Raw genomic sequence first — 23,957 nt, 5'->3', positions numbered from 1 at the left:
GAGTCCCCCCATCACGTCAGAGGTTCTTCCATCACATCAGAGAACCCCCCCATCATATCAGCGGCCCCCTTCACATCAGAGCCCAGCTTCACATCAGAGGTCCCCCATCACATCAGAGGTCCCCCATCACATCAGAGTCCCCTTTTCATTTTAGCGGTCTCCCTTCTTGTCAGACGTCTACTTATCACATCAGAGGTCTCCCCTTCACATTAGAGCACCCCATCACACCAGAGTCCCCCCTTCACATCAGACGTTCCCCCATCCCATCAATGCCCAGTTTCACATCAGAGGCCCCCATCACATCAGAGGCCCCCATCACATTAGAGGGCCCTCCTCCATCACATCAGAGGTCCCTCTTCTTGTCTGAAGCCCCCCGTCACATCAGATTCCCACTTTACATCACAGGTTCTCCCATCACATCAGAGGTCCTCTCATCACATCAGAGCCCCTCCTTCACATTAAATTCATCTCTTCACCTCAGACACCCCCATCACATCAGAGCCCCATTTCACAACAGAGGTCCCCCTATCATATCAGAGGTCCCCGACTCCCCCCTTCACATCCCCTTAAGGGAGGGTCAGACTATTTTTGCCATCTGTGTCCCATTGGGAGGGGGGATTCCCTTCACTTCCTGACCCATCGCCTAAACAGGAAGTCAAAGGAAATTCCTCCATAGGGAAGGAATCCCTGGTCATCACCAAAACTAGTGTCCTCATTGGAAGATTTCTCCTATATTCCTGTTCTGGTGACAAACCAAAATTTGGGATTTACTTTCTTTTTCAGTGATAATGGTCACCAGGACAAGAAGAGAGGGTGAGTTTCCTTAACGGGGGCGCAGACAGAAATGAAAACTTGAGAGGGGTTCTCGTCCCTCCCCACTCTATCCAAAACTAAAAAAAAAAGATTTGCCCTTAATTATACTTTAATACATGAGAAAGGTTTCCCAGAGCACTATGAGTAATGTAAAGAGACAGAACAGTAGAGAAGCTTGTTTTGGAGCTCCCTTTGTCTACCAGAAATGTCTAAAATGTATTTGATGAGGGTTGAGTCAATCTGAACTCAGTTTGACTTCTTTTGGCACAGCTAAAAGGTAATCATACCAGTAATATAAAATGTGACTGGAGCTCCACCTACTGGATAGAAAAAAGATGTCCTCAGTCTGGTGGCAAGCATCATTCAATTCACCTTCCCTAAACCCAGGTTCATCCTGGACCCTCCCCCAGCCTGTGATTGTACAGCAATAGGAAAAGCAGCAATTCACTGAGCAGATCATCAATTTGCTCTCTCCCGCTATCAGCACGCTTCTTGCCAGCACATAAACTGATTGGTTTCTTGTGCTGCTTCTTCCTCTCAAACTCCAGCCCTGCCATACAGGCTTGCTTGAGTTTGACATGCCAGTACTAAGGTGAACCTACAGCCAGCACTGCAGTAAATAGTGAAAAGTAATTTGCATGGCAGAACAAAAGAGCATAGACGAATATTCAAATCAGTCATAAACAAACGTGTGCCATGAAAAGTCTCATTATTACAATATCATCTTCATTACGGTAACCCAGTGAGTGCAATGTGTGCTGTGTACGGTTCAGTTATTACCATTCAATTTAATCACGCAGCCAAAATGTACCCAATACCCTGTACACCCTGAAGGATTTGCATCTTTGAACAAGGCGGGTATTGAGCTATAGGTCAAAAGATCTGTGTGACAACAGGGACATCTCTTCATTTCGGAAAATCTGTGGGCCCCCTCCATGGTGGTCATCTAGAAAGGAAGACAACTACGTGGGGGTAATCTTCAGAGCTTGATTATCATTTACAGTTTATATCATGAAACATGTAATATATACCAATGAGTGCTGACTTGGAGGGTCCTTTTATCATAGGTGTAGAAACACTCCCCCAAATCCCCCATTACAGAGCTCTCCCTCCGATTTCCCACAGTACAGAACTCTCCACCCAACTACCTCCCTCCCAGTACAGAGCTCTCCCCCCAACTCCCTCCCTCCCACCCAGTACAGAGCTCTCCCCCAACTCCTCTACATGTACAGAGCTCTCCCCCAAATCCCTCCCCAGTACAGAGCTCTCCCCCCAACTCCCTCCCTCCCACCCAGTACAGAGCTCTCCCCCAACTCCTCTCCTGGTACAGAGCTCTCCCCCAAATCCCTCCCCAGTACAGAGCTCTCCCCCCAACTACCTTTCACCTAGTAAAGAGCTCTCCCCCCATCCCCTCTCCCAGTACAGAGCTCTCCCTTAACCCCCCTCCCCAGTACAGAGCTCTCCCCCAACCCCTCTACAGTACAGAGCTCTCCTCTCAACTACCTCCCTCCCAGTACAGAGCTCTCCCTGAACCCCCCTCCCCAGTACAGAGCTCTCCCCCCAACTACCTTTCACCTAGTAAAGAGCTCTCCCCCCATCCCCTCTCCCAGTACAGAGCTCTCCCTTAACCCCCCCTCCCCAGTACAGAGCTCTCCCCCAACCCCTCTACAGTACAGAGCTCTCCTCTCAACTACCTCCCTCCCAGTACAGAGCTCTCCCCCCAACTCCCTCCCTCCCACCCAGTACATAGCTCTCCCCCAACTCCTCTCCTGGTACAGAGCTCTCCCCCAAATCCCTCCCCAGTACAGAGCTCTCCCCCCAACTACCTCTCACCTAGTAAAGAGCTCTCCCCCCATCCCCTCTCCCAGTACAGAGCTCTCCCTTAACCCCCCTCCCCAGTACAGAGCTCTCCCCCAACCCCTCTACAGTACAGAGCTCTCCTCTCAACTACCTCCCTCCCAGTACAGAGCTCTCCCCCCAATTCCCTCCCTCCCACCCAGTACATAGCTCTCCCCCAACTCCTCTCCTGGTACAGAGCTCTCCCCCCAACTACCTCTCACCCAGTAAAGAGCTCTCCCCCCCATCCCCTCTCCCAGCACAGAGCTCTCCCTTAACCCCCCTCCCCAGTACAGAGCTCTCCCCCAACTACCTCTCGCCCAGTAAAGAGCTCTCCCCCCATCCCCTCTCCCAGTACAGAGCTCTCCCTTAACCCCCCTCCCCAGTACAGAGCTCTCCCCCAACCCCTCCCCAGTACAGAGCTCTCCTCTCAACTACTGCCCACCCATTACAGAGCTCTCCCTGAACCCCCCTCCCCAGTACAGAGCTCTCCCCCAACTACCTCTCACCCAGTAAAGAACTCTCCCCCCCATCCCCTCTCCCAGTACAGAGCTCTCCCTTAACCCCCCTCCCCAGTACAGAGCTCTCCCCCAACCCCTCCCCAGTACAGAGCTCTCCTCTCAACTACCGCCCACCCAGTACAGAGCTCTCCCTGAACCCCCCTCCCCAGTACAGAGCTCTCCCCCAACTACCTCTCACCCAGTAAAGAGCTCGCCCTCCCATCCCCTCTCCCAGTACAGAGCTCTCCCTTATCCCCCCTCCCCAGTACAGAGCTCTCCCCCAACCACTCTACAGTACAGAGCTCGCCTCTCAACTACCACCCACCCAGTACAGAGCTCTCCCTCCAATTTCCCACAGTACAGAGCTCTCCACCCAACTCCCTCCCTCCCAGTACAGATGATGACTTTGGTAAATTCCTGGTGATACAATAGATCACATCCATGGTGGGAGGAAAGGTCTGCATGTGGTCCAGAGGAAGCAAAGTGTTCACCAAACAGCAAAGTCAATAAAATCTCATGTATAAATCTCAGTAAACTGTGTGCACAATGAGGCCTCCCTCGCACATCATAGATACATTATTGTTCCATTGTATATCCTCCACAATAGCAGGAAAAGGAACCGAGGTACTGGAAATGATGATTGAAATAAATGAAGTATACTCATCCATCCAGTGAGTTCATAGGGAGTGTCCAAGTCATCGATTATTCATATGTAAATTTGCAAGTCCCAAAAGTCCATGAATGATTGTTCCATCACCAGGGGGGGGGGGGAGGAGGATGACCAAGGGGGTGGGTAGTGTGTACGCCTAAAATCATAAAGGGAGGTGCAGCGCTATAGGCAAGTATATATCAGTCCAAATAGTCCATCTGCAGGAGTCAGCTGATTTGGCAGATAAGTAACACCACCACCAATCACACTGCCTCTTACCATCCGGCTGATAATAACAGAGCATTCATGTATCCCACAATAGGCTCATCCAGGTCTCCTTGTCCCCAACTGACACTCCCATGGAACAGATGGTATCGCTAAATAATCAAATTCCCAGGGAAGGACGCTCAAAAGAAGGCCACAGAAATACAAGAAATGGTCATAGAGTATTACGTTTTAGATTCAAGCAGATTTTATTAATAAAAAGGCTGATAAACTCACAATTTTGCAGAGTAGCATCAGCATGTGTATGAAATCCGGTTTCTAACCAAAAAGATGGCCGCTGCGTCCTCGGCGCGATGACGTCACGTGTCCCAGTCCCGCGTTCCGTCAACGATGACGTCGTCAGGGGAGTGTGTACGTCTGACCGGTTTCAACGGGGATAGGCCGGCTGCTTCAGGGGCAAAGAGGACAGTACTTGGCAACCACTCCCCCTTAAACATGACTGGCGTCATATGGAAGGGCTGACAAGCCTACAGATTGGGACTTTGGCGGTTGTTGTCCTCAAAAAAGTGTTTGCAGTGGCAGCATATAATTTATAGCAAGGAGAGAAAGCGTACTCCCATGTTTGCCGACACATTGCCTCACTTATGTTACAATTGAAGAACTGTGATGTGAAGATGCAATGGAACTGTTGACCTAATGCCTTTTATTTAAGTAAAGAAAGTTCTGATTGAGTACCAGATTCTGGTCTGATTTACTTGCGAAGAGAATGAGAGTGAGCTCCTAATGTGAACGTGAATGGGGAGCAAAGTGTAACCTTCATGTTGAGGAGGTGGTGGTTGTGGCTGGTGACAGAGGTTCTGTCAAAGGGTCAGACCAGTGGCTGTATGGTTTGCCCTTCTAAGCGGCAGGGTCCCTATATTAGGGCCTGCTGCGTAACGGAAGCTTCCTAGGGATCTAGACCATACCATGGTGTGCAAGGCCTTCATGTTGAGGAGGTGGTGGTTGTGGCTGGTGACAGAGGTTCTGTCAAAGGGTCAGACCAGTGGCTGTATGGTTTGCCCTTCTAAGCGGCAGGGTCCCTATATTAGGGCCTGCTGCGTAACGGAAGCTTCCTAGGGATCTAGACCATACCATGGTGTGCAAGGCCTCGCAAAGTATACAGCAGTTCCCTCCATGTCTTCAGGTTGAAAAGAGCAAAGTGTATCCGGTACATTTAGCCCCGGTGCATGAGATCTTGGACTTTTGGTGCAGGTAGAAGGCACAGGTGCACTTTTTATCCAGGCCGCTGACAGCCTGTAAAACTCTATGAGAGCCTGACTGCTGCTGACGTTTTTTAGGACTGGATTGTGCACTGAACAGGACTAATGTTTGGGGCAATATGTTTCCTGGGACTCATGCCTGGAATGCAAGTTTGCCCTCTAGGCATTCCTCTCTGGGTGCATAGCTCCTTAGCCTCTAATAGATCGGGGCTAAATGCCCAGGGTTGCATAAGGGCCAAAGGGGTATTAAGGGGCAGATTGGGGCCAATAAGGATGAGCTCCCAATGATTGGAGGTATACCAAGGCTCCATTCATGCCTGTGCTGCTGTGCTCATGTGCTAACTAGAGATATGCTGATAGGAGGAACAGCAGAGTGACAGAGAGCTGAGCTCATCAGTGTGCTACTTCTTCTTTCACTGTCCAGTCACAGGCTTGGGGTGGTAACTGAAACAGAGAACAATAATGTGTTCTGCCCTGACAGACAGAGCTGTGCTGTGTGGAAGGACCATGTAAATCTCAGGATTGGATGGCCAAAAATACAAAACAGCCCCGTATATGTATGTAATTTAGGCGTTTAGCTTTAATTCACCAACGGAACATTACAAAAAGTCACTTTGAATTATTAAAACAGAGTTGAATTATTTAAAAACTCTGCAGAGTTTTTACTTTATGTTCTTTTATTGACAGCGTCGTGGAAGTAAAAAGGGGTCCGTCGACTTAGAAAAGGTGGTCTGTGTAGAATGTGTAGAACCAGAGGAAAACCCACCACCAGAAAGGCAAATACTGGTAAGTAGGCTTTATGCACTCCAATGCTATATGGCAATAGGTTAGTTGACACTTGATCATCTTGTAGGAGATCCTATACAGGGGAGGGGGTTGTTCTGTATTTCATTGGACCAGGGGTCTCCAAACTTTCTAAACAAAGGGCCAGTTTACTGTCCTTCAGGCTTTAGGGGGGCGGGACTGTGGCCACTGGTAGTATAAAATGCACCATCATTGGTATCAGTAAGAGGACAGTGCCCCATCATTGGTATCAGTAGGAGGAATAGTGCCCCATCATTGGTGTCAGTGGGAGGAATAGTGCCCCATCATTGGTGTCAGTGAGAGGAATAGTGCCCCATCATTGGTGTTAGTGGGAGGAATAGTGCCAATCGTTGGTAATAGTGGAGTTATAGTGCCCCATCATTGGTATCAGTGGGAGGAATAGCGCCAATCATTGGTATCAGTGGGAGGAATAGTGCCCCATCATTGATATTGGTGGAGGAATTAGTAGCCCATCATTGGTATCAGTGAGAGGAATAGTTCCACGTCATTGGTGTCAGTGGAAGGAATAGTGTCCCATCATTGGTATTAGTGGGAGGAATAGTCCCCATCATTGGTATGATTGGGAGGAATAGTGCCCCATCATTGGTATCAGTGGAAAAAATAGTGCCTCGTTATTGGTGTCAGTGGGAGGAATAGTGTCCCATCATTGGTATCAGTGGGAAGAATAGCGCCAATCATTGGTATTATTGGGAGGAATATTGCCCCATCATTGCTGTTAGTGGAAGGAACCATGCCCCATCATTGGTATGAGTGTGAGGACTAGTGCCCCATCATTGGTATCAGTGGGAGGAATAGTACCCCATCATTGGCATCAGTGGGAGGAATAGTGTCCCATCATTGGCATCAGTGGGAGAAATAGTGTCCCATCATTGGTATCAGTGGGAGGAATAGTGCCCCATCATTGGTTTCAGTGGGAGGAATAGTTCCCCATCATTGGTGTTAGTGGGAGGAATAGTGCCCATTATTGATATCAGTGGAAGGAATAGTTCCCCATCATTGGTATCAGTGGGAGGAATAGTCCCCATCATTGGTATCAGTGGGAGGAATAGTTCCCCATCATTGGTGTCAGAGAAAGGAATAGTGCCCCATCATTGGTATCAGTGGGAGGAATAGTGCCCAAACATTGGTGTCAGTGGGAGGAATAGTTCCTCATAATTGGTATCAGTGGGAGGAATAGTCCCCATCATTGGTATCAGTGGAAGGAATAGTTCCCCATCATTGGTATCAGTGGGAGGAATAGTCCCCATCATTGGTATCAGTGGGAGGAATAGTTCCCCATCATTGGTGTCAGAGAAAGGAATAGTGCCCCATCATTGGTATCAGTGGGAGGAATAGTGCCCAAACATTGGTGTCAGTGGGAGGAATAGTTCCTCATAATTGGTATCAGTGGGAGGAATAGTGTCCCATCATTATTGTCAGAGACGGTAATAGTGTGCCATCATTAGTGTCAGTTGGAGGAATAGTGTCCTAGAAGGCTGGATAAAGGCAAGCAAAGGACAACAGTTTGGAGACCACTATTTGGACTGGACCAAAGGCAAGGATAATTACACATGTGCCAGGGACTGTCTGCTGAGGTTTACCACATGTGTTGGTGACATGCCGCAGAGGGGTAAGTACACATAAGCAAAAGAATAGGTGCAGGAAAGTTAAAGCTTTGGGTACCGAGTGCTGAGTGAACCTACATGAGCTGGGTACTGGGTGCTGAGAGGTTAATATACATGTATTGGGACAGAGTGCTGACGAGATAACGTACATGGATTGAGAAATTAGCATTTAGGGGTTATCAAACATGTCATCTATGACATAGCGATCACATCCAGGATAAAGACTTCCCCAAGAAAATAAGCCTTTAGCCTGGAGATAGCTCTGCAGTCTGAAAATAGCCGTGTTCCCCTGTTTAATACTATCAGTGTCAGAGACAATTACAGTACTAATAATATATATATATATTTTTTTACATTTTTGTGTATTTGTCAACTCATGACAACTCGTTGCTCTGCCCGGTTTCTATTTAAAGATTGTACAAAACAAAAGCCTTTGTATTAAAAAAAAATTATTTTGTTATGCAAATGAGTCGTTGTCAAGTTAACCAAAGTCTATTGATGCTGCTATATTTGGCCTGCACATCTACTCTTTAATGACCTTTGATCACAAAAGAATTAAAGTTCCGTTTTGCATGTCTGAATACTTTGAACTCTTTTATTACCATCATTTTTTTCCCTTTTAAGCACAGAGATGAATTTGCAGATACCGAACAGATCTCTATCATAGAGCGATTTCCATACCCATTCCAGGTAAGACTATATAACAAATAACCAAAAAAGCCACGGACTTCTCCGGAACAGTTGATTTTCTTGTAGCGAAGGGTGCACCAACATATTAGCATGGTACTCTATTAAGCCTAGAGTTTGTCTTAGTAATTAAAGCTGAACATTTTTGCATCCCCCCTCCTTGCTAAAGGCTACTTCTTCTGCCTGCCCATCGGACTGGCTCTGGTTATAGTACACTATAGGATTCACTATAGGATTCGGTGTGCACATGGAGTAAACTCTGCAGTAACTCCTTTTCATTCAGATGAAACAAGCTCTATGGAAGTTGTGTGCACCAACTTAAAGTTAGAGCCCCATGGCCATATTCAGCAAATTACTTTGACCAAATTTGGCCATGTAGCTTATATTGGGTCAATGATGTCACCAGCAGCTGTGACACGTAACAAAGGGATGGCAATGCTGGTGACATCATTGACGTAATATAAGCTACATGGCCAAATTGGGTCAAGACATTAGCTGAATATGGCCATGTGGCCCTAAATTTAGTTCATGGCTGCTGACAAATTTTTAATTCTACATACAGTACATTAAAAAAATATAATAAAGGTCCAAATTTTTTCTGAAGTCTAAAGATAGCCGTGTTCCTTTGTTTAATACTGTAAGTGTCAAGAGACAATTACATCATTAATAGTAAACGCATATATTTTTTTTTTTAATTTTTAGTCCTGTATTAAAAAGAAGTGAGAATGGCTAGTTTAGGGGAACAGTGGCTGTGTAATTTAAGACATGCTTAATCAAGCACTCACACCCACTGGATCCAAGGCTTACTACTTTGGTTGTCTTGTGGGTAATCCAGCCCTGCCTTGTATTAAGAGGTGGGGATGCTCTGTGTTTTAGGGGGTGCTAGGTCGGTAGGCAGTGCTCTGTGTATTGGGAAAATGCTGGGAGGTGGGGGAGAGCTGTGTTTTAGGGGCTGCTAGGAGGTGGTCAGAGCTCTGTGTATTGGGGGGTGCTTGGAGGGGGGGACCTCTGTATTATAGGGGGTGCTAGGAGGTGGTGGGAACTCTGTGTATTGAGGGTGCTGGGGTCAGAAGCTCCTTGTTTTAGGGGGTGCTAGGAGGTGGGGGAGCTCTGTGTATTGGGGGGGCTCTTGGAGGTGGGGGACCTCTGTGTTATAGGGGGTGCTAGGAGGTGGTGGGAGCTCTGTGTATTAGGGGTGCTGGGATGGGAAGCTCTTTGTTTTAGGGGGTGCTAAGAGGTGGGGGAGCTCTGTGTATTGGGAGGTACTAGGAGATGAGGGGGGGGATCTGTGTAGTGGGGGGATGCTGGTGGGTGAGATCCGTGTTTTAGAGGGTGCTAGGAGTTGGTCAGAGCTCTGTGTATTGGGAGGTTCTAGGAGGTGGAGTGAGATCTGTGTATGGGGGGGGGGCATGCTGGGAGGTGGGGGACCTCTGTGTTTTTGGGGGTGCTAGGAGGTGGTGGGAGCTCAGTGTATTGAGGGTGCTGGGGTCAGAAGCTCTTTGTTTTAGGGGGTACTAGGAGGTGGGGGAGCTCTGTGTATTGGGGGGCGCTTGGAAGTGGGGGACCTCTGTGTTATAGGGGGTGCTAGGAGGTGGGGAAGATCTGTGTATAGGGGGTTCTAGGAGGTGGGGAAGATCTGTGTATTTGGGGGCGTGCTAGATGGTGGGAGATCTGTGTATTGGGCAATCCTGGTAGCTGGGGGACCTCTGTGCATTGGAGGTGCTAAGAGGTAAGGAAGGTCTGTACACTGGGGGGTGCTCCTTGGTGAGGGAGCTCTGTACTGGGGAGGGGGGGGACAACTGTTCTCGGGGGGAGGCTAGAAGTGGGCGGTGGGAGAAGGGGTGAGCTTTGTGTACTTGGTGGTGCTTGAAGTTGGGGGGAGCTCTATGTTTTGGGAGGTGCTAGGAGGTGGGGGGAAGCCTGTGCATTGGAGGGTGCTGGGACGTGGGGGAGATCTATGTATTTTGTGAGTGCCCTGTGTATTGGGGGGATGCTGGAAGGTAGGGGAGGTCTGTGTATTGGGGGTACTAGGTGGGGAGGGAAGGTCTGTACATTGGGGTGGGGAAGCTGTGTACTGGGGAGGAGGGGGGGAACATCTGTTCTTGGGGGTAAGCTAGAGGTGGGGGGAGCTCTGTAGTGAGAGGGTGGGAGGAGGGGTGAGCTTTGTGTACTGGGGGGTGGAGAAAGGTGAGAACTCTTTATCCAACGTTTCTCATCTTCGCCTTGGGCACCGGTTGACCTTGTCCCGGCACTAGGCCCTGGCGTGAGGATCTTGAGTTTCATCATCTTCTAAGGCTACCTCCACGGTAGATAAATGTTTTTGTTACATTCAATTTTTTTCTCTCTTTTACATATAGAACAGTATGCTACACTACAGCAATTCGAAAGTTACTTTGCCAATAACAATGAACCCCAGACTATAATTATTCTGAACATCGTCTGGGGGGGAAAAACAAAAACTGTGCTCAACAGACCGTAAAAAACATCTGCCATGTGGTCTCCTAATCTTAGCGTTATTTTTCACTTCTATATCTCAAGATACTTTTTGAAAACTCCATTGTCATGCTAAATATACTGTATGCGCCCACAAGTAACAGATTTCACATTTGATTACTCTTTATTGCTCTTTGTACTTTTTGTAACTGTGCGTGCAATTATGCTTTTTGTAAAGAGGAAATGAGAAAACCTCCCCTTCGGTTTAAATTGCTTCACTGATGCATAATTAAATGTAAATTAATATATTTCTAAGAAGATAATATTGATGATCTTTTAATTAAATTAGTATAAGAATACCTCCCTAAAATGAAAGGTTTCACCTCTTTTAGAAAAAATATACTTTATAGACAAAGGTACGTGAACTCAACATAGTGGGGTTCAAGTGTTTCTGGTGAAGGGTACTGGTAATGCTACAGAACACCAAGACATTGTAGACAATTGCGCTCTTCTGTAAGATCCTGGCACTCTCAGTGCCTTCCTATCACATCATTTCCGGGTGCGTTCCATCTACCTAGGTAGATGAAGCACATATAGGTGTGTTTCCCTTTAAGAGTGCTGACATCATCATGAGGCGCCGGACTGAACAGCTATTTAAACCACCAGCTTTCACTCACATGTGTTCGTTCAATGTGCCTTGATGCTTACCTTGTCTTGTGCTGCCGGAGCTTCCAGCTATACCCTTTACCTGAACTGAACCGGAACCTCGCTACGGATCCCGTATCTCGCTACCGGATCACTCCTTACTACTGCACTTTGCTACTGCTAACGTTCTAGTGATAAGTACCCCACAGGGGATCCCTTACTAACTTTACTTCACTATCATCTACTGCATATATCAAGACTATCTCTATCTAAGCTACTCCTATCATCTGCATAGATTGTGAGCTCTTGGGACTACCATCAACTATCTTTGCACTGGGTTACTCTATCTTCTATACATGATTGTTAGAACCTATCTGCATACTACCATCACCTACCACTCTCTTGAATACTATTACTGAGTGCTCACCATACTATCGCCTGTCTCTCACCTCTATACTATCATATATTCTATCACTCCAGGAACATCATATAGAGTGTATGTATATTGCATAACCAGGCTGTGCACGGTGATGAAGTCCTGAGAGTTGGATATGTTGTTCAACAGAATCTCTACACGACTACTGAGTGTAACAATTCTGCAGCTGCAAATCCATTCACTAACAAAAAACGCATGAGCGTTACATCTTCCAACCTTGTGGTAACCGTTTGGTGAAGACCCTTTTCTGTTCCACCATGACTGGGCCTCTGTGGACAAAGCCAGCTCCATCAAGACATGGTTTGACAATGCCTACCCCTAGCATTGATGGTCAGGCATTATAGCTGGGCATGTGTTCTTCACCTATAGCATCCTCTTTCCCATAAGGCATGCAGGCCTCCTGGTACTCAGTTGCCCCCAGGTCTTATACACAATGCCATAGTGCCTTGCTACCACGCTGGGGTAGGCATGACCTAAGCACAGCAAATCGGTACTTGCAGTTGGCTGACAAGGCAGAGTGGCCCAATGGCAGTCCGGGTTCAGGGCAGGCAACGTTCAGAGAGTAGTCAGGATCAAATCTGTGGTCATAAAGCAGGCTGAGTTCAGAGAGTGGTCCAAAGTCCAATCTGAGGGCAATAACAAGGGAATCCAAACTAGCTGGCAGGCAGTGGTGGCCCGTTCAATGGGGGCGCAGGGACGCCGCCCCCCCATCCATGCATCCGGCCCCCTAATCTACATGCAGAGCGCCGGACGCATGGATTCCAATGGGGTTCTTTTTTTTTTTTTTTTTGAAGCACGTGATTAGAGCCAGAGGCTCTAATAGGCGTTAAAAAAAGGATGGGCTCGGGGCACAGAGCACTGCGCCCTGAGTCCACCCAGTTGTGTGACAATAGAGAATGAATATTGTCTATTGTCACACGGATCCTCCTCCTGGCCAATCAGTAAGTGGGTCCTGAGACCCGTTTCCCGATTGGCCGAAAGCAGAAGCCATGCCATTGGCCAAGGAGGAAAGAGGAAAAGCAGGAGACTGAGGTGGAAGCTGCTGCTGCCTGCCTGCCCTCCACATGACCAGGTTGAGTGTGCTGGCGACCTCAGGGATATGGTGTGCGGGCTGGTGTGGTCGGGGGCGCCCATGGAGCACCAGCCGCCACTGCTTGCAGGGCAGCCATCAGGTGATGGTAAAGGTCTTGGCACGGGAACAAGGCAGGCAAACAGGGAGCTTGAAGTAGGTGTTGCAAACACTATCACAAGCATGACACTAAGGGCTTGGCAGGCCTAAAAAATGTTTTGTCACCACCCAGAGGCTCCATAAATCACCCTTCAGGTGGACAGTTAGACAGAGAGAGTGCAGCTTAGCCAGAACCAGGATGCTGAAATGAGACCAGCAACAGATGCGTTACACGCTTCTGACAGACCAGTTGAGTGTGGAGGAGCTTGAATGTCCTCTACAGAGCTCTGACCTCATCAACCCTACCGAACACCTTTGGAATGAATTGGAATGCTGATGGGTAGCATTCTCATCCAACATCAGTTCTTGACCTCACACTGGGCACCAATTCCCACAGACACCGACCAAACTGTTCAAGAAAACCTTTGCAAAAGAGTGGAGGATGTCAAAGCCACAAAGAGGGATGACTCCATATTAATGACCATAGGGGGAACGGGGCTCCATATCAATGCATGAAGATATTGTTTGACCAGTTTATTGTGAAGGAACTCCATTGTCCCACACAAATCCAGGACTTTAATCCTACTGAACACCTTTGGGAGGAATTGGATACCTGATTGTGGACCAGGTCTTCTCTTTCAACATAAGTATTTGACCTTACACATGGGTATAAATTCCAATAGATACCCTGCAAACTTGTGGAAAGCCTTCCCAGAAGAGTGGAGGATTGTATTGCCACAAAGGGGGACCAACTCCTTTATAATAACTATGATTTTGGACCTCAAACCTACTGAACACCTTTGGATCTCAACCCCCACTGAACACCCTTTTCTGTTCCAGCATGACTGTGCTCCTCTGTACAAAGCCAACTCCATAAAGACATGGTTTGACCAGCTTAACCACTTTACCACCGGAGGATTTTGCTGTCTTACGTCCAGGCCACTTTTTGCGATTCGGCACTGTGCAAATTTAACTGACAATTGCGCGGTCATGCAACGCCGTACCCAAACAAAATGTACGTCCTTTTTTTCCCACAAACAGAGCTTTCTTTTGGTGGTATTTGATCACCTGTGCGATTTTTACTTTTTGCGCTATAAACAAAAAAAGAGCAAAAATTTTGAAAAAATAACAATATTTTTCACATTTTTTTATATGAAATTCCCCCCCCAAAAAATGTAAAAATCTAAATTTTTTATCATTTTTGTCCAATTTGTTTTCTGCTACATATTTTTGGTAAAAAAAATCGCAATAAGCGGATTTTGATTGGTTTGCGCAAAAGTTATTGCGTTTACTAACTAAGGGAAAGATTTCTGTCATTTTTGGTGTTTTTTTTAACAAGGAATGGCGGCGATCTGTGATTTTTTTTTTTGCGGGACTGCGACATTGCGGCGGACAGATCGGACCCTTGACTGACATTTTTGACACTTTTGGGGGTACCAGTGACATTACTACAGTAATCAGTGCTATAAATATGCATTGTTACTGTAAAAATGACACTGGCAGGGAAGGGGTTAATTTTTATTGGAGAGGGAGGGGTTAATGTATGCCTGGTGCTTACTGACGTGTGTGGGGGGAGGTGACTGAGTGACACAGGGACAGATCGCAGGTTCAGCTATGCTGAATCCTGCAATCTGACCCTACCTGTCACTTAGGAGATCCGCCCGCTTTGTTTACACAAGCGGGCGGATCTCCACACTCGATTCCCCGACGATTGGGGAAGAGCAGAGGGGATCACCGCCTCTCCTCCCCTGGCCCGACTCCCGCTGTGACTGAATACAGCGGGAGCGAGCCTCCGGCGGCGCGCGTGCGCCGCCCACCAGGGGAGGAGTCCAGCGACGTAGGTCTACGTCGCTGGATGGGAACTAACCACTTTGCCGCAGTACAGTCAACGTGACCGGTCTGCAAGTGGTTAATGGTCATGGGGCAGAAGGGCTCCATATCAAGGCATAAAGACATGGTTTGACCAGTTTAGTATAGTGTCTCGCACAAACCCTGACATAAATCCTACTAAACACCTTTGGGAAGAATTAGATCAGTGATTGGAATCTTCTCATCCAACATCACAAATGGTCACAAATTCCTCAAGACACACTCCAAAGTCTTGTGGAAAATCTTCCCACGTGAGTGGAAGATGTTATAGCCACAGAGTGGGCCACCTCCATAATAATAGCTCTAGAGCAGGGGTCTCCAAACCTTTTAAACAAAGGGCCAGTTTACTTTACTTCAGACCCTGGGGGGGGGGGCAGACTGTGGACAGCGGAAGAAAATATGCCCTGACGTCAGTGGACAATGTCTCAGGCTTGGTGTTCTGTGGGAGTAAAAAAAAATTACATAGTCTGTGGTCAGTAGGAGGAGGAATCCGTGGCTTGATGTTGGTGTCAGTTTAAGAAATAATGGGCTGTTGGTGTCATGGCAAGGTATGGTGCGCCACTGTTGGTGTCAGTGGAAGGAATGGTGCTTCATCGTTGGTGTAAGTGGGAGATATGGCGCCCCATTGTTGAGGTCAGTGGAAGGAATGGCACCCCATTGTTGGTTTCATTTGAAGTAATCATGTCCCTTTGTTGGTGTCAGTGGAAGGAATAATGTCCCATTGTTGATATCTGTGGAAGTAATCATGTCCCATTGTTGGTATCTGTGGAAGTAATCATGTCCCATTGTTGGTGTCAGTAGAAAGAATGGTGCCTCATCGTTAGTGTCAGTGGGAGTAATTGTGCCTTGGGGAGGAACTGCCCTATGGGCCTGATAAAGAAAAAGCAAAGGGCCACATCTGGCCCACAGCCATAGTTTGGAAACCACTGCTCTAGAGCAGTGTTCCCCAACCCCCGGGCCGCGGACCGGTACCGGTCCATGGATCAAATGGTACCGGTCCGCCCAAAGAACATTACATTATTTCCATTTTAGAAAAAAAAAAAATGTAACAGCAAAAGGGTGGACCCGGGGCGCAGAGCAGTGCGCCCTGAGCCCACCCATTTGTGTGACAATAGCGAATGAATATTCGCTATTGTCACACGGATCCTCCTCCTGGCCAATCAGGAAGTGGGTCCGAGACGAGTTTCCTGATTGGCCAAAAGGCGAACCCATGCCATTGGCCAAGGAGGAGGAGGGAAGACTCGAGGAGACGCGGGGAGACTGAGGAGAAGCCGCCGCTGCAAATCAGGTAAGTGCACTGGTCACTGTGCATTGATTGGGGGCATGCTTTGGCACTCTGCATTGATTGGGGGCATGCTGTGGCACTCTGCATTGATTGGGGGCATGCTGTGGCACTCTGCATTGATTGGGGGCATGCTGTGGCACTCTGCATTGATGGGGGCATGCTGTGGTCACTGTGCATTGATTGGGGGCATGCTGTGGCACTCTGCATTGATTGGGGGCATGCTGTGGCACTCTACATTGATTGGGGGCATGCTGTGGCACTCTGCATTGATTGGGGGCATGCTGGGGCAGTCTGCATTGATGGGGGCACACTGTGGCACTCTGCATTGATTGGGGGCACGCTGTGGTCACTCTGCATTGACGTCCCCCCCCCCCCTCCCCTCAGCTGGCCATGTAAAAATTATCAAACGTTGACCGCCGGTCCATGGCGATAAAAAGGTTGGGGAGCACTGCAAATCAGGTAAGTGCACTGGTCACTGTGCATTGATTGGGGGCATGCTTGGGCACTCTGCATTGTTTGGGGGCATGCTGTGGCACTCTGCATTGATTGGGGGCATGCTGTGGCACTCTGCATTGATGGGGGCACGCTCTGGCACTCTGCATTGATTGGGGGCACGCTGTGGCACTCTGCATTGATGGGGGCACGCTGTGGTCAGTCTGCATTGATGTTCCCCCCCCCCCCCCCAGCGGGCCACGGAAAAATTATCAAAAGTTGACCGGTCCGCGGCGATAAAAAGGTTGGGGAGCACTGCTCTAGAGGAATAGGGGAAACTCCATATTAATGACCATGGTTTAGGAATGGGATGTTCAGCATCATAAAGACATGCTTTTTTGGGTTTGGTGTGGAAGAACTCAAGTGTCCTTCACAAAACCCTGACCTCAACCCAACTACCCAACCCTCAGTACTTGACCCCACAACTAGACCCATTTCCTACAAGGCACCCTCTAAAGTCGTGAGGAAGGTCTTCCCAGAAAGTGGAGGCCCATAACGGGGGTTCAGATAAAATCTATATTAATGCCTATGATTTTTGGACGGGAATGACTAACAGGTTTTTAACTGGACTGACACAAGATTTGGCCCAGAGAACCAAGTTTTGGTACCCGTGTCCTAGGAGTCCATCCAGTTTATCCTTCTGGAGGCAACTTGAGAATTTTAGCTGAAGTTGAATCTGTTTAATATTTGCTTTCCCTGTTCCCCTACCCCCATCAACCTGCTAATTATCTTTTTGGATAAAACCTTCCAGTTTTCATGACATACTTCATTTTGGACCCAATAATTTAATCTCTAGCTCTCTCTACTCCTCTGTGCAATACAGGCAAATCATGGCTGGTGGGAGGGGCTGTACATAGATTCCTGAAAACATGCCCAATGATTGGGCATTATTCCTCCCACTGACACCAATGATGGGGCACTATTCCTCCTACTGATACCAATGATGGGACACTATTCCTCTCACTGACACCAATGATGGGACACTATTCCTCCCACTGACACCAATGATGGGGCACTATTCCTCCCACTGACACCAATGATGGGACACTATTCCTCCCACTGACACCAATGATGGGGCACTATTCCTCTCACTGACACCAATGATGGGACACTATTCCTCCCACTGACACCAATGATGGGGCACTATTCCTCTCACTGACACCAATGATGGGGCACTATTCCTCCCACTGACACCAATGATGGGACACTATTCCTCCCACTGACACCAATGATGGGGCACTATTCCTCCCACTGACACCAATGATGGGGCACTATTCCTCCCACTGATACCAATGATGGGACACTATTCCTCCCACTGACACCAATGATGGGACACTATTCCTCCCACTGATACCAATGATGGGACACTATTCCTCCTACTGATACCAATGATGGGACACTATTCCTCCCACTGACACCAATGATGGGGCACTATTCCTCCCACTGACACCAATGATGGGACACTATTCCTCTTACTGATACCAATGATGGGACACTATTCCTCCCACTGACACCAATGATGGGGCACTATTCCTCCCACTGACACCAATGATGGGACACTATTCCTCCTACTGACACCAATGATGGGACACTATTCCTCTTACTGATACCAATGATGGGGCACTATTCCTCCCACTGACACCAATGATGGGACACTATTCCTCCCACTGATACCAATGATGGGACACTATTCCTCCCACTGACACCAATGATGGGACACTATTCCTCCCACTGATACCAATGATGGGACACTATTCCTCCCACTGACACCAATGATGCCAAGTGCCGCAACTATACACCCGTCCTAACATTCCCTAAAATACATTTGCTGCAATCTTGTCAGTCTGGTATGTGGTCCAGGCAGAAAGAACTACTTCCTTAGTCTCCCCCCCCCCCCACCACAGTGATGAGACTGCAACATTGTAACTTTGCAGCATGTCGCAAGGCAAGGGGCTGATCTGTGTCAGACATTTGTGAACACATCCCAGAATTGCAAGGATTTACATGTTTGTGAGCCAGCATCTCAGCCCAGGAATTAGATGTCATTCCCGGATGATGTCTGAACATAAATGGTGCCAACCTTATGGAGAGAAAAGCATTGTGAGGGGAGTAGTATGACCTGTGTGAGAGATAATACCTTCCAAGTACTATGCCTGCTGCACGTAGCTAGAAAAATAAAAACAAAATATCTGATGCTGGATGCACGGCTCTGTAGCTGGGAAGGGGTTAATGAGGAGGAAGTAAAGAGGAAGTCATTTATAAAAATCTGAGCCAGCTCTTTTTATGTCTCTGGGAAAAAAAAAAAACTGAAACCGTGGTCAGCTCTTTTCAGGAAGGTAATCATAAATCTGTGTGCCGGCCGGGCTGCAAAACAAAGAAAAAAAAAAGTATTATTAACCACTTTACCACCGGAGGATTCTCCTGCTTTACCTCCAGGCCACTTTTTGCGATTCGGCACTGTGCGACTTTAACTGACAATTGCGCGGTCATGCGACGCCGTACCCAAACAAAATTTACGTCCTTTTTTTCCCACAAACAGAGCTTTCTATTGGTGGTATTTGATCACCTGTGCGATTTTCATTTTTTGCGATATTAATAAAAAAAGCGACAATTTTGAAAAAATAACAATATTTTTCTACTTTGACAGTTAAAAAATATCCAATATATTCAATTTTTGTCATATATTTAGGCCAAAATGTATTTAGCTACATGTCCTTGACAAAAAAATTCTCAATGAGCGTATTTTTAACCGCTTTATGACCGGAAGGTTTTACCCCCTTCCTGACCGGGCCATATTTTGCGATTCGGCACTGCATTAATTTAACGGACAATTGCGCAGTCATGCAACGCTGTACCCAAATGAAATTGATGTCCTTTTTACCCCACAAACAGAGCTTTCTTTTGGTGGTATTTGATCATCTGTGCGATTTTTACTTTTTGCGCTATAAACAAAAAAAGAGCGACAATTTTGAAAAAATAACAATATTTTTCACATTTTTTTATATGAAATTCCCCCCCAAAAAAATGTAAAAATCAAAATTTTTTATCATTTTAGGCCAATTTGTTTTCTGCTACATATGTTTGGTAAAAAAAATCGCAATAAGCGTATTTTGATTGGTTTGCGCAAAAGTTATTGCGTTTACTAAGGGAAAGATTTTTGTCATTTTTGGTGGGTTTTTTTTTAACGAGTAATGGCGGCGATCTGCAATTTTTTTTTTTTGCGGGACTGCGACATTGCGGCGGACAGATCGGACCCTTGACTGATATTTTTGACACTTTTGGGGGTACCAGTGACATTACTGCAGTAATCAGTGCTATAAATATGCACTGTTACTGTAAAAATGACACTGGCAGGGAAGGGGTTAATTTTTATTGGAGAGGAAGGGGTTAATGTATGCCTGGTGCTTACTGACGTGTGTGGGGGGAGGTGACTGAGTGACACAGGGACAGATCGCAGGTTCAGCTATGCTGAACCCTGCCTGTCACTTAGGAGATCCGCCCGCTGTGTTTACACAAGCGGGCGGACCCCCAGACTCGATTCCCCCGATGATCGGGGAAGAGCGGCGGCGATCACCGCTGCTCCTCCCCTGGCTCGACTGTGACTGTATTCAGTCACAGCGGGAGCGAGCCTCCGGCGGCGCGCGCGCGCCACCGAGAGATGGGAAACTCTGGTGTCGTAGGTCTACGTCGCCAGATGGTAACGAACCACTGTGCCGCAGTACAGTCAACGTGACCGGTCAGCAAGTGGTTAAACCAGTTCTGGCCCGGAAGATTTTCCCCCCTTAATGACCAGGCCATTTTTTTGCAATTCGGCACTGCGTTACTTTAACGGACAATTGCACGGTCGTGCGACGCTGTACCCAAATTAAACTGAAGTCCTTTTTTTTTCGCACAAACAGAGCTTTCTTTTGGTGGTATTTTATCACCTGTGCGATTTTTATTTTTTGCACTATAAACAAAAAAAAGAGCGACAGTTCTGAAAAAAAAACAATATTTTTCACTTTCTGCTATATAACATTCCCAATAAAAAAAATTTAAAAATCAAATTTTTAGGCCAATTTGTATTCTGCTCCATATTTTTAGTAGAAAAAAAAAAAAAAGGCCGACAATTTAGAAAAATAAATAATGAAATATTTTTTACTTTCTGCTATAAAACATGTCCTGTTAGAAAAAATGTTTTAAAAAATTTAATTTCTTCATAAATTTAAGGCCAATTTGTTTTCTGCCACATATTTTTTGGTTAAAAAAAATGGCAATAAGCGTATTTTGATTGGTTTGCGCAAAAGTTATGCGTCTACAAACTAGGGGAAAGATTTGTGTCTTTTTTATTGGTTTTTTTTTTTTTACTAGTAACGGCGGCGATCTGCGATTTTTAGCGGGACTGCGACATTGTGGACCCCTAACTGACATTTTTTACACTTTTGGGGGTACCAGTGACATTACTACAGTAATCAGTGCTATTTTAACTAGTAATGGCGGCAATTGGTGCCAGTGGATGCAATAATAACCCCCAACATTGGTGTCAGTGGAAGCAATAATAACCTCCAACATTGGTGTCAGTGGATGCAATAATAACCCCCAACATTGGTGTCAGTGGAAGCAATAATAACCTCCAACATTGGTGTCAGTGGATGCAATAATAACCCCCAACATTGATGTCAGTGGAAGCAATAATAACCCCCAACATTGGTGTCAGTGGATGCAATAATAACCCCCAACATTGGTGTCAGTGGAAGCAATAATAACCTCCAACATTGGTGTCAGTGGATGCAATAATAACCCCCAACATTGATGTCAGTGGAAGCAATAATAACCCCCAACATTGGTGTCAGTGGATGCAATAATAACCCCCAACATTGGTGTCAGGGGCCCAACATTGGTGTCAGGGGACGCAATAATAACCCTCAACATCGGTGTCATTGGACGCAATAATAACCCCCAACATTGGTGTCAGTGGAAGCAATAATAACCCCCAACATTGGTGTCAGTGGAAGCAATAATAACCCCCAACATTGGTGCCAGGGGACGCAATAATAACCCCCAACATTGGTGTCAGTGGACACAATAATAACCCCCAACATTGGTGTCAGTGGATACAATAATAACCCCCAACATTGGTGTCAGTGGATACAATAATAACCCCCAACATTGGTGCCAGTGGAAGCAATAATAACCCCCAACATTGGTGTCAGTGGAAGCAATAATAACCTCCAACATTGGTGTCAGTGGAAGCAATAATAACCCCCAACATTGGTGTCAGTGGAAGCAATAATAACCCCCAACATTGATGTCAGTGGACTCAATAATAACCCCCAACATTGGTGTCAGTGGATGCAATAATAACCCCCAACATTGGTGTCAGTGGAAGCAATAATAACCCCAACATTGGTGCCAGTGGAAGCAATAATAACCCCCAACATTGGTGTCAGGGGCCCAACATTGGTGTCAGGGGACTCAATAATAACCCTCAACATCGGTGTCATTGGACGCAATAATAACCTCCAACATTGGTGTCAGTGGATACAATAATAACCCCCAACATTGGTGCCAGTGGAAGCAATAATAACCTCCAACATTGGTGTCAGTGGAAGCAATAATAACCCCCAACATTGGTGTCAGTGGAAGCAATAATAACCTCCAACATTGGTGTCAGTGGAAGCAATAATAACCCCCAACATTGGTGTCAGTGGAAGCAATAATAACCCCAACGTTGGTGTCAGTGGATGCAATAATAACCCCCAACATTGGTGTCAGTGGAAGCAATAATAACCCCCAACATTGGTGCCAGGGGACGCAATAATAACCCCCAACATTGGTGTCAGTGGACACAATAATAACCCCCAACATTGGTGTCAGTGGATACAATAATAACCCCCAACATTGGTGTCAGTGGATACAATAATAACCCCCAACATTGGTGCCAGTGGAAGCAATAATAACCCCCAACATTGGTGTCAGTGGAAGCAATAATAACCTCCAACATTGGTGTCAGTGGAAGCAATAATAACCCCCAACATTGGTGTCAGTGGAAGCAATAATAACCCCCAACATTGGTGTCAGTGGAAGCAATAATAACCCCCAACATTGATGTCAGTGGAAGCAATAATAACCCCCAACATTGATGTCAGTGGACTCAATAATAACCTCCAACATTGGTGTCAGTGGATGCAATAATAACCCCCAACATTGGTGTCAGTGGATGCAATAATAACCCCCAACATTGGTGTCAGTGATATATACTTAAACAGTAATATTAATATTTTCTAGCTTAGTTTCCTAAACAACTTCAATAGTGGGGCCCCCTTCTCCTATCAGGGCCCCATAGCAGCCAAGGCTATCATTGCTCCTCTGGGACGATGATTTTTACCGATGATCTCTGAATGTTGAACAATCACTTTATAATTCTGCTTTGATTTAAGCTGAGTGAATATTTTTTTGTTATTTCTCTTATTTTGCACACAGTCACACAGCCTCTTTTTTTCTTTCTTTCAGATAGTATATGATGATGGACCGCTTTATATCTTCGCCCCAACGGAGGATCTACGAAGGCGTTGGATTACTCAACTGAAACTAAGTAAGGATGTCTTTAAACTTTTTCACTTACACTTAGGGGGTCTATTAAAAAAAAAAAAAAAAAAAAACAGTCCAAATACCCCCAAAATGTGTCTAATATGCTTATTTCATACGCTTTCTAGCTCCATCTAGTGATCATAATGCTGTATTTTCCCAATTAAGCTATTTCAGGAAAATACCTAATTACAGCCACTAGACGGAGCTGACGACCATAGGAAATAAACATATTAGATACATTATGGGGACTTTATACGGGAATATTTCTTTTTAAGTTTTTGCTTTTTTTTTTTTTGGTGAATCTAGTGATGAAGAGAAATAGTAAAACTATAAAAATGATGTTAAAAAAAAAAAAAACATAACCAATATCTTTTTTTTTCCTTTTTAGTTGTCCGCTTTAATAGTGAAATTGCTCAGAAATTTCATCCACGGTTTCACCAAGATGGACAGTATCTTTGCTGCGCCCAGACGGCAAAAAACGCGTTGGGGTGCCATGTACTGCGCAATGCGAACGGAAGTTAGTTTTCTTTGTATAATATAATATAAAAAATTTTTATTATTTATTTATTATTTATTTATTTTATTGTTATTATTCATTTTTTTATGATTTATTTATATTATTCATATTAATATTATCATCATATATCTATCTATATATATA

The 23,957-nt window shown here is 46.2% G+C and overlaps 1 protein-coding gene across 1 annotated transcript in view; it reads left to right on the top strand.

Annotated features, from left to right (window-relative positions):
• BTK (Bruton tyrosine kinase) overlaps positions 1-23,957 on the top strand; it is an 81,018-nt gene that overhangs the window by 23,862 nt on the left and 33,199 nt on the right. Inside the window, exons 3-6 of the mRNA XM_082263346.1 lie at positions 5,970-6,068; positions 8,336-8,401; positions 23,219-23,300; positions 23,685-23,813. Of these exons, the coding sequence (XP_082119472.1) occupies positions 5,970-6,068; positions 8,336-8,401; positions 23,219-23,300; positions 23,685-23,813 (376 nt within the window). The remainder of the gene's footprint in view (positions 1-5,969; positions 6,069-8,335; positions 8,402-23,218; positions 23,301-23,684; positions 23,814-23,957) is intronic.

Source organism: Pelophylax lessonae (assembly GCF_965119305.1).
Source record: "Pelophylax lessonae genome assembly, chromosome: 7".
NCBI classification, from domain to species: domain Eukaryota; kingdom Metazoa; phylum Chordata; class Amphibia; order Anura; family Ranidae; genus Pelophylax; species Pelophylax lessonae.
The sequence above is the reverse complement of the archived record's forward strand: the minus strand, read 5'-3'. Positions and strand labels throughout refer to the sequence as shown.